The following is a 12,285-nucleotide window of genomic DNA, read 5'->3' on the forward strand; positions in this document are numbered from 1 at the left end:
ATGTCTTCATAAAGTACAATTAAAAAAAAAAGAATACGCAGGGTTTATCCAAATTCAGTCTTAATTTTTTTTTTGAACAAAATCAACGAAATAAAAAAAAATCATTAAACAAAAGAGCTGAGATGCAAACTCGATTTTTAGAAAATGATGTTAAGATTGTTTTAAGAATGTCTCTTTGTGTGGTTAGACAAAAAAGCCAATAAGGGGATGTTAAGGGACTTATTAAATTCCTTTTTAAATATTTTTCTTGGTTTTGTTTTCTTAATGATTCAGAAATTCTACAAATAAGTTGGTTAAATAAATTTAAACTCTTAAATTTGTTTGAAAATCAATTAAAAAAATTATTGTGTTTAGATATAGTTATTAGTTAAGTAAAAAAGAGAGCACAAAACAAAACAAATAAAAACAAAATATGAACATTGACAAACAATATAAAAACGATTTTTTAAATAAAAGTATGTAGACTTTTTTCTATATTATGCAAAAATATGCATTTCATTTTCATTTTATTTTATTTATGAATTGGTTTCTTAATCAAACTACAAATTTGCATACATTTTGGCACGCGACATCAAAAATTATTGCATTTTATAGCCCCATACAGTTTGTTGACACTTTAATTGAATTCATATTATAATTTTATCTTTGCGGTCCTTCTTCTTTGAACCTTTGCATTTAATTGAACCTTCTCTGGTTTTAAAAATATTGATAAATGATATTAATCGAGTTTGCTACTCAGCTCTTTTGTTTGATGCGACTTTTTTTTTCGAATTTGTTATATTTCTTTTTTGTTTTCTTTCTTAATCAGTCTCTGATTAATTGATTTTATATCCCCCAGGAGATATATAGTAAACTTATTATAAATTCAACCTTGAATATTGTACACAATATAAAAGATTGTGTATTAATTCAATTATTTTTATTAAGCCAAAAGCTTCCTTATTCGATTCAATGTGCATGGCACAATGAATGCCCGTCTATTAAATATTAATAGACTCAAATAAAAAAATGGCAAAACGACATCAATAAGCAACTAAATTGATCTAAATAGGGAACTTAAATAAATGCGATACAGTTAAACAGGTGAATATGAACAAGAGTTCATACAAATAGTATATTTTGTTATTTTATGGCAAGGATATGTTGCAAATTTGGTACGCTAGGCCAAAGCAAGTTGTAGTAAATGGTTAAATTATTTTCATTAAGAGAAAAAGAAAAAAAAAATAATTGAAATACATGAAACATGACATTAAGTACTTATAACTACAAATAGAGTATAGTAACACAGAGACACAGTTTGAGCTCTAAGTTTGTCAAAGTTGACTTGAGCGCATAGTTAAAATGCGTTAAGAAAAATGCTGGTAAATTATATCTGTGAAATAGACAATTTCTCAAGAAATAATAATAAATTTATGTTTCTGTTTGGAAAAATTGAAAGAAATGCTCGTTATAGTTCGAGTGAGTTGTGATTTCAATAAAATTTTCACACCAATTATTATGTAGAGACAAATTGTCTGAATTAAACCGGTTGTTTGTTATTTATTAATCATTAGGACTCAACTTGTGAAACAAAAAAAAAAAAAAACCTTTGCAAAGAAGGAGTTTTGTTTTGCCGGTAAATTATAACTGTCTCGAAGAATATGCAAAACCTGTTTTTTATTAATATTAATTTGAACTAATGAAGTGGGCGTCATTAATTTTATAAGCAAAGCAGATATATCCTAGGTTTTCAAATTTATTTATTTAAGGTGTTATTTTCCATTTTATTGTTTTGTTTTAAATAGCTACTAATACTATTAAGAAAATTGGGCGTGTCAGGAGGTGTATAGATATTGATTTATTAGTTTTTTATTTTTAGATAGAAAAAAAGTTTTTCATCTCTAATTAAAGAAAAAAAAAAAGAACAGAAAACTGAATTTTAAGCTGTTGGCTACAAAGCTTATTGAAACACTCCTTCCTTTAAGCATTATTTTTACAAAATTAATTTTTTTTATAAATTTCAATTGCATCAAGTTTTTTTGTAAATTCGGTGAATGGGAAAATATCAAATAAAAGTAAGATTTTCATTAAATATTTGTTTCAGTTTTATAGTTTACTGACCTCCAATTTTTTTTTGCGTGAAATGAATCAATTTAACGTTGCCATAAAGCAGGGATATAAATTAACAAATTGTTTACGCATTTTAAATTTATATTTTAGAGTCAGATTTCAATCATAAATGTCAGCCAAATGTACCAACAAAATGACAAAATACGATACACATGTTCACATGAATGTAATGATGCAAAAAAAATTAAATCATTTTGTCCTCCAAAATTGATTAAAAATGTTGTAAAATTAAATCGGTGACAACAAAAAATAATTACACATTCGTTCACTCTACGAAGTAATATTACAACAAGTTTTATTATTCATAAAAATGTAAACTCAATTTCATTGCAAATTAATTGAAAATTCCAAAAAAAAAAACTTCTTTTATGTATGAACTCATAGATAACAATTACATCAGCTCCATTATTATCGTGACTTGTGCATCCTCATTCTCGAGACAAAAACAGAAAATACAGATGTCATCACCATGTCGCAGACGAGACGTCTCGAATTATTCTACTTTCACAGAAACATCAACAATGATTAGCATTAGGCCTTCATCACACTCTTAACCAAAATTTACTGCCATCAGAAAAAAATTTCAAGCTGTGGATGCAACAAACTTGTTTATCTCCTCCCAAAGAAGTCTTAAGTACTATCATCATACAAGAAAAAAAAATGTATAGGTGGCAACTTTAACTTTTGGACATTATTTTGGGTTTCCTTGCTTACGACACTTTGTCTAGGAACATAAAATACCTCCTCCGCCAAAGCGACGTTTGTTACATGTTTTAAAGTACCATGTTGCAACTTCAATTGCAACCGATATTGCTGATAGTTTGCGAAGAGCTTTAACAGCAATTCTACATTTTGGAATTGTCAGCGGTGGTGGCGGCCCAGAAAAACAAATTGAATGTAATAAATTTTAGCTGCACATCTTTTGGATATAAGTATGATGAGGCGGGGTAGGAAGACAAAGAAAAGACACTTAAACGGTGCCGATGCCGGTTGTTTACATAGTTGAATGCTTTTGTGGGACTTGTATTGTGTCGTGTGGCACTACTCATTGTGATGGTTCAATTGTTATTGGAGGAACAATAAATTTATAATCGTTTCGTTTTGAAAGGATGTCGTGTTTTATGATGTTAACATTGTGTCGGAATTCATAGTCAAATTACCCAACATTAAAATGCAAATTAAACAATTGCTAAAGAAGAAAATCAATGTTTTGAAGAGGTATTCTAATATAAATTTGAAGATTTAACTATGATAGTAATTGTACTAATGATGAGTTGTCCTAAAAAATAAGTCAGGAAATTAAAACCTAACATTTTTCCATTTGCATCAAAAAAACAAAACCGACTTCCATGGGTTTTAAGCCAAATTTTTTAAGCCAACTATTTCGAAATATTAAACTCTGATTACTTTACTTGCGCCACTGTCGCCGGCAAACGATCTCCACAGGTATTTTGTGTAAACAAAATTGGGTAAAAAATAAAAATCCGATTTTTTGAATACGTACGTAAATCAATCTCACCTATATTTCCTGTAAGATGGCTTTTGATTTTTTGAAAGCTTTCAAAAATTCCTTAAAAAAAAACTCTCAAAAATATCCCTAAAAAAAGGTGTTTTTCACAAATTAATATTTAGAAAATTAGGGTTTTAGAAAAAAAATCGTAATAAAATTGGTATAACTCAGTTTCTGTAAAAAAATAATTCTTTCTATAATAACCATTTTATTGATGGTTCACAAAAATAACAAAAAAAATTTAGGTTTTAGATAAAAACAATGCTTTACAAATTTGTACGTAAGATAATTTTACAAAAAAATTACGTTAAATTAAAGTACTTAAAATTTTCATATATAATTTAAAAACAAAACTGTATATTTTTGGCGCACATTTGAAAGTTTGAAGTGATGGTATTTTTAAACGGTGAGTGATAAAAAAACTAGCTTACCCACAACTTTATTCAACATTGTTTTTTGATGTCACACTCGGTGGATTTGGAAGAAAATTTTCAAAATGCCCTTTTTTGGCAAGGGATATTAACATTATTTCGAGTCTTTGATCTGAAGGTACATATCTGCTTTCAAAAATGTGAAAAAAAGCTGTTTGGATTGCAATTAACTTTGCAATCATTTAATTTATTAATACACATCTCAAAAAGAGACCTTGTTTTTGATGACTCACTTGCTGGATTTGGATGAAATTTATGCATTTCTTTGGTATCAGCATATAGATGTTTGCTAAAGAGCGATTTTCAAAGAGCAGTGATAGCAGTGAGCAGCAATTAAAAAGAGCAGCTACTAATTGTTGCTACTTAATTAATCTTTAAATAGCAGTTAACGCCGCAAGTAACTCATTTCCATTTGAATGCCTGAACTGAAACAATGGTTATTCAAAATGATCTTCTCTTTTAGTCATCATAATCATAGTAGTAAATTTTTTCTTTAAATCTTTGCTTTTTTTCATCGTTCATTAGATCATTAGATTATATTAGATTACATTTTCTGAAAAAGAGTACTGAGGAGAGCAGTTATACTTATAAATGCAGTGAAATTTTTAAGAGCATTGCATAGAACACTTCTAATATTTTCCCACTTGACTTGAGCGCGTCATGTTCATAATTATATAAGGGAAAAAAAAACACACAGCGAATTGGATTGGTTTGGATTTTTGTTAGACTGGAGACTCGAGATTGAGCAGTGAGCAGTGATATTGAAGAGCGATAGCAACTTTTCTCTGCTCAGTTAAAGAGCAGAGTGATTGAAAGCAGCTATCGCAATAGCAGTCTCAAATACAAAAAAAAATAAAAATAAATTTGTCATTTTGGTACCTTAACGCATAGACCAATGAACTCATATCTGTTTAATTTGTAAAAGTATATGTTTTTAAATGCTTGTTTTTATTATCACTAGAACTTTAATAGTCCTTAAAGACTGGCACAAATTTAGGATTTTTAAAATATTAAAATCTAACGGCCCTTTTTTCTCGTACTTCACTGAGTTTGAGTGTCTACTTTAAAGAGAATTTTTTGTTCAAGATAAAAATTTCCGGCCTTTAACAGGTCTTCAAAATTTACGCAAATATTTTTGACCTGCAGTTTGTGGCTAAGAACCATTATAATTTAGTTGAAGAACTAGTTCTGCCCTAATATCCATTTAATGATCCTCCTTAGGTTCCAAAACAGAAAAAAAAAAAATTCCAATTCATTAGTTTAAAATAGTAGTATCTCATATTTTAATTTAATAATGTGACTAACATAACTAAAAACCTATTTCTCTTAATTTAAATTTTAAATTTATTATTATTTAATCTTAAAACAAAAAAATGTTGTATTTACTTACTTTTTCTTATCGTTGAATTTTTATATTTTCCAAATAAATCACTAACCATTTTATTTAATTTATTTTATTTACATTATTTTATTACATATACTTAAATTATTTACATAAAATAAAAAAGAAAATTAAAAAAGGAAACTAATTTCTTTTAGAAATTCGATATCTCTTCGCTGCTTAAAATATTGTAATGTTTGTTTGCTCATTTTTTGGATAAGTGAATTTCTTAAAATAAATACAAATTTAAAATCATAAAAAAGCCAACGAAAATATGGCAAGAAAAAAAAATAAAAAGTCGCAGTAAAGAAAAAAGGATTCAATTGGATTAAAAAAATAAAAATAAATTTAATGAAGGTCACGGACTGCAGACGTGATGTGCTCGTAAATTTTGATAAAAACTTTACAGAAAAGAAATAAAATTAAAAACCCGAATCGAAAGTTATAGTGTGTATTCTGTCTGCCCGGTTCGTTCATCTCCTAATTTTATTCGATTCGTATGAAAATGAATTTTGTGTTTGATGATGGTGCAGTTTGTAATTTTTCGAAATTGAATATAAATCGTCTTTGGAATACGAATTGTTGATGACTTTTGGTGTTGAAATTTTGAAAGTGGTGACAGCGTTGTTGTTGGTGGCAATGGCAGCGGCAGTAGCCTTTTGAATTGGGTTCATGACTTCGATGGACATACGAAATGGTTGTGGTGCTTGGAGTAAAGGAAGTTGTTGTTGTTGATGATTTTGAAATGACAAAGCTGGCTGATCAATGATATTTGAATACTGAAACACACATAGAATGAAATATATGATTGGGATTTTTGTAGGAAAATGATGATTTTTTGAAATTAATAGAATTGACTATAACTTACATAAACACTAGGATTATACTTTGACTTTTCATAAGCCTTGTATTTCTTTGTTTTGGCATTGTATTTGCCATTGAATTTATTAAGTTTGTCATTGTAGAAGAAATCAGTGTGTTTGGTGTAGTAGGTTTTTTGGCTTTGAGGAACAATGGAATGATATTTGAAACCATAGTTGGGAATGTATTGTGGTGAGAAAGCAGACACTGTCTGAGTGTGAGTGAGATATGAGTTGACATATTCTGGAGGAATGACCTTCCCAAAGACAAATTCTCTCGGTTTTTGATGTCCTGTTATAGGTTTTGAGGTTTTGTAGTTGTTTGTCGCTGGTTTTGGTCGGGATGGTGGTGGAAGGACATATCTAAGAAGAGAACATTTATATATAGATATTTTCGAAAAACATATTAGCATTAAAGGTAACAACTTACTGATATTTGTTTGGATTTGGTATATCATTAGATTGATCTTCCCAAACTGGTGCTGGGTTGCGGTATGGCTGTGGGACAGGTTTTCTCGTTGTTGGAGCAGCAGGAACTATTGGACCACCTTTTGTGCCAAAATCGACTCGTATGGCCGTTGAAAGTGTAAAGCAAGTAACGATCAAGAGTAATTCTGGATTAAACTGAAAGAAAAAATACAAAAATATAAATATGAATACAAAGTCAAAAACGATGCAAAAAATAAGTAAATCTTCAATCAAATAGACAATAATTCATGACTTCAATGAAATCATATACGCTTGTCAAAAATAAACACTTAAATTTTGATTCAAATCACATCCGTGTTACTTTCAAAAGAACCTCTTCAAATCAGTTATCTTGTATTTAATTCATAATCGAGTTTGTTGCTCAGGTCTTTTGTTTCGCAGAGTGTGAATGTATTTCCGCTCAATAATTTATAAATTAATTATTATCTCACAACAATATGTTGCATTTTAAATCGAAAGTAAAAGAACCAACGTTATTCTTGTTCCTAAATGACATAAGTTTGAGGCGAGGGACCGGTTCCAAAAGTGTGTCCGCTTTAATCCACACAACCCTTTCGATTGTTTTTTTTTTTTCTTGCAACTATCTAACATCATTAGTAAATTGATTAATATTTTATTTAATCCAATTGTGGATTAATTCTGTATTTAATAGAAGTGGGTGAGACAAAGTAGTCATATGAATATAAATCTTTTGTATATTATAACAGGCCCACAACAAACATGACAAAAAAAAAATATAAATAAGATAGTTTAAATTAATTCCGTAAATAATAAAACATCAATAACAATGATCTCTTATCTAAATAATGATTAATTATAGTGATTTGTTTAACAAGTGGATAATGAAATGTATAAAAAATAAAACAGCAGTCGCTCTATGGACAACATAACGAAGTGCGAAGTAAATAACAATAAATGGAGTTCAAGCAAACTTGAACTTGAATGGCTTTTTGTTTTTATCTTTTATAATTTTGTTTTTTTTTTTTTTGTTTCTGCTTGAATTGAAACTCATTAATGCAATTGGAGAGTGGTGATTTTTAATAGTTCACATAATCGTAATCTGAACTCTTGATAAAAAAACATTGTTGGAAAATGCCTTTTAAATGGTTTAAATGATTATCTGTTAAATGAATTAAAGCATAAAAGGTAGGTTGGTTTTTATTTAGAGTATATTTATTATGGTTCTTCGATTTCTTGTATAAACGTTCAAAATTTTATGTTTGATTGGATTCATGGAATTTTTGTCGATTGAGATGAGTTTTTTGTTTCTTGGGTAAAGTCACAAGGTTAATGGAGCAATATTTTTAGGAAGATCGTGATATTATTATGTGAATTGTGGGCAGAGAAGACCACAAAACGTTCAACTCTTAGACTCCTATGAGGTCAGAAAGAAAGTTGAAATGAAAGTTTCTTATTGAGAAAATTAAAAACCTTGCTTAAGTTTTGATACAGTCTAGAAAAAATAAGATATCTAGTATCGATAGGGCCATTTATAAATTGGCCATTCATAAATTGGTTCGTACGTAGGTCTGATTGGATATGGCCAGAATAATATTCATTGAAAATAAAAAAAATTGCATTAAAATTAAATATTTATTGCAAATGAAAGAATTTTTTATTGCACATAACAAATTTTCTGCATTGAAAAATAAAATTGAATGCAAAATGTGTCATTATATATTTTTTTTCAATATTCGCTGAATTTCTTACAATTATAAATTTTGGCCATACATTAGCTATTACTATTATAATTATAATATTGAACCTAATGACTGGTCAAATAGCCAAAATTGTAAGAAATTTGACGAATATTAAAAAAAATATTGAATTTTTTTTTCAATGCAGAACATTTTTTTTATTCAAATTTTTTTAATTGTAGTAAACATTTTTTTTTTAATTTCAAATGCATTTTTTTTTTCAATTGATACTTTTACAACCCTGGTCATATCAGACATTATTTCAAATTATTTTTGAAGACTAAACATCCTATAATAAGTTATAATCATTTTAATGAAAAAAATAATAGTTTTTTTTAGTACAAGTAAAATATATTAGCGAAAACTTTCAAAAACAAAGTAACGCTACTAAAATTTTATTCTATTTCCTTTTTTTTTTTTAAGTACGCACACAAATTTATTTTTAGTTTTTGTTTCAATTTTTTTTTAATAGTTCTAAAAATTAAGTAATAAAATCGGGTTCCATAAATAAAGGCGATGATGCTGTTCAAATAACCTTGCAACTGGTAAACGTTTAATTTTCTTTTTGATCCCAGTTCAAATTTTTGCGTTTTCTTAATGAATCTACTTTAAATAAACTTCAGTTAACCAACAAACCACAAATTTTTCAAAAATAAATTAGGATTTAAGAAAAAATTGTGTCTAAACCAATTTTTCAAAAACAGGTTGATATAAATAAAATATAGGTACATAAAAGGCCCTTCCAAGTCACTGCCGTGCGTTAATTTTATACGCTCATAAAATCATACAAGCAAAATAGTCTCAATGTTTTGGGTGCCTAACTCAATACAAACCCCATTATGAAGACTTTATTTCAATCCTTATGAACCCGTGGTAGCTTACAAATTCCAATTTTTTTTTTCAAAATAAGAACTGTATAAAATGTGCAACACTTTTAAGAAAATGCATAAATTTTGGTCTTGTGAAAAAAATACGTATACGCCACAGTTACCCCTTAAGACTACTTTCCACATAATAATTGTTAAATCATTTTCAAAAAACCTTGACCCTTCATATTATGTTTTTTTTTTAAGCACTTAGCTCTAATAAGAGATGCCTTTTAAGATGTCCTTATCTTACTTAACATGCATAAAACTTTAAACTTTGGTACATAAGTTATATATTGAAAAACTTTAAAAACTTAAAATCGTGTCAAAGATTCAATCTAAATAGACTTAAATGACACTAACATCTCTATTAAATTTAATTTGTACTCTAAACCAATTAACGTTCACACATACGTTTACCTAAGCATCTAACAATAGAAAAAGTTCACCTTCATTTTGCTTTTAAATTTCAACCTTGAAAACATTCTTAGACACCTTCCTCTTGAAATGATCATCGTCGAGCATGTTGTATTATAAACTCCGGAAGGCAATAACATCTTCATGCCTCACGATATTGAAATAAATTTTATTTGCATAATATGCTGCGCGCTCCACCACATTGAAGGTCAGGACCAAGAGCAACAATTATATTTTAACCCAACCATTCAGCGATTAACAATGAACAATTTAATTTTTTTGCAAATTCTTGAGATCCAAAAGTGTATTTAGGCTTTAGATAAGCTTTAAAAAAAAAGTTTCAGCGATAGGCTTCGCTGATTACTCGCAAAGAAGAAAAAAGAATTAAATGAAAAAATAAAAAGTTGAAGACCATGTGAAGTCGCCGTCACGAATGAACTACATATTCAGTTTATAGGCAGATCACGTCTTGTAAGTAACATTTATGGATCAATTTTGATTGCATTGTCAGAAAAGATGTCCAAAAGTGACCACACCAACCACAACTTAAACGAGACCAGTGGAGAGGTTGAGTAAATTATCTGGATATAAGTTTGTGGATTTAAAATTCATGCCATGAAGTTGCGCCTGCAAGCTGTGAAGTGCTTTTTCACTCAAAAAAAAAAAAAGAGTGGATTTATGCACACAGATCTTCGGACGTTAATGCGATAATCAGTTTTGGTTTAGTTACGTAAATTTGATATGCTACAGTGGCGGATTTTCTAAAACGTTAAATAAGGAACTGTGTTTAGTGGACTTAAAGAATTTTAAAAAATAATTTCGTCAATATGTTTCTTTCACTAAAAAACATTGTGTTTCATTGTGTTATTTTTAAAAGGCCCAATAGATTCACGTTTTTCAATAATATTTACCAAAACTAAGCAACTTCTTCATAAATTAATTAACTTATTTTATAACATTTTGAAAACAAGAAAAAATGGGCAAAAGGGCCACTTAAATAAAACTTTTTCACCCAAAGGTCCCTTCATGACCAAGTCCAGCCCTGTTAAACCTACCACAATGCACCATTGTGATGTGGTAATCTGAAAATCAAGCTTAAATTGGGGGTCAGATTACAGAATGAATTGCATGAATTCATACATATTGTATGATTTTCCACTACATTACCGTCAGTACCTGCAAAATTAAATTGAGAGATCAAAAAAATTAATAACAAGGAGTATCTTTGGCATTACAATGCCGAAACAATTATTACCAAATCGGGGCGTAGTAGGGTGGCGTCAATTTAATCAATACCAATACCAGTGCCATGCATTTTGATACAAAACAAAAAAAAACTCAACAACTTGTCATAAGTCATGATGAATTGAGGTGATTTGGGTGACTCTTGTTTGTAATTTAATTCGAATTTCAGTTTTTATTTATAAACAATTTTAAAAGTTCAGAGTCAAGTCAGTCAAGCAAATTGGCTTTTAAAATGATATGTATAAAGGAATGCACACAAAGTGAATAAATGGATTGTGTTTAGAATTAAATGATTTGATTGATTAAATAAGTGAAACTTTTGTGCATAATGATAAATTGTTTTAACTGCCTATAACTCAAATGGGCGCCAAATTTAAAAGACTTCAAGGATCTTTATGAATGTATGAATAATATTTAAAGCAGTGTGGCTTATGTAGTTAAATTAATTTGTGATATATTTTAATTTGATTAATGGGAATTAAAACTCGTTAATAAAGGTATTCTTAGCAAACTGTTTTTTTTTTTCTAAAGACTTTTTTAAAATTGCAATGGTTTTGTTTCTAAAGCATGAGTAATTATTATTTATTTTAATAGAGAAGTAGTAATCACGTTGGAAGTTCTCTTCTTTGATTTTTTGTTTGACGAAAAGATAGACAAAATTGAAAACAAAAATTTAATTTATATTGTGTAAGGGTCAAAACCAACTTAGATTTATGTTAAAAAATGTATGCTCAAATATTTCGTATAGCTTTTCTAATAAACCGGTTTTTGAATTTTTGACCTGAAATTTTACTCCTATACTATTTTCAGCTCAAGAAATATGCTTCTTCTCCTCAAAATAAAAAACTGTGGTATTTTTTATATATCTAAAGTTCATATTTAATAACTTTTGACACTAATAAAAGTGTTCAGACAAAATTAGCTTTAATCTTCAATTAAATATAATTTTAAACTTGCAATTAAAAAAAAATATTATAAAGTTAAACACCGAAACAATTTACTTGTGGTTGGTGTTAAAAATGTTGTATGAAATTTTATAAACGTTTTACCATTGAACTTGTGCAAAATCACTAAGGAATAATTCTTTGTTTCTTTGATGCCAGCTAGCTTGACTGTCTTGAAGGTAAAAATAAAGTAAATAAAAGACCAAGGTATATGAACAAAATGAAGACACAAATTAAATGCCCACATTGTTCTTACCAGCACAAGTAGCACACCTCGGTCTTTAATTATAAGTTTAATTAGTTTAATTGTAGGGCTGGTCGCAGGTGGCTTACTAT

At 28.5% G+C, this 12,285-nt stretch overlaps 1 protein-coding gene across 1 annotated transcript in view; it reads right to left on the reverse strand.

Moving 5' to 3' along the window:
• Positions 1–5,751: 5,751 nt before the first annotated feature.
• The window catches only part of LOC129912786 (uncharacterized), a 36,668-nt gene continuing 30,134 nt past the window's right edge, over positions 5,752–12,285 (reverse strand). The window contains exons 3-5 of the mRNA XM_055991210.1: positions 6,722–6,915; positions 6,300–6,654; positions 5,752–6,210 (exon numbers count right to left, since the gene is read on the reverse strand). Of these exons, the coding sequence (XP_055847185.1) occupies positions 5,905–6,210; positions 6,300–6,654; positions 6,722–6,915 (855 nt within the window). The 3' untranslated portion in view covers positions 5,752–5,904. The remainder of the gene's footprint in view (positions 6,211–6,299; positions 6,655–6,721; positions 6,916–12,285) is intronic.

Source organism: Episyrphus balteatus, chromosome 2, assembly GCF_945859705.1.
Source record: "Episyrphus balteatus chromosome 2, idEpiBalt1.1, whole genome shotgun sequence".
Classification (NCBI taxonomy): domain Eukaryota; kingdom Metazoa; phylum Arthropoda; class Insecta; order Diptera; family Syrphidae; genus Episyrphus; species Episyrphus balteatus.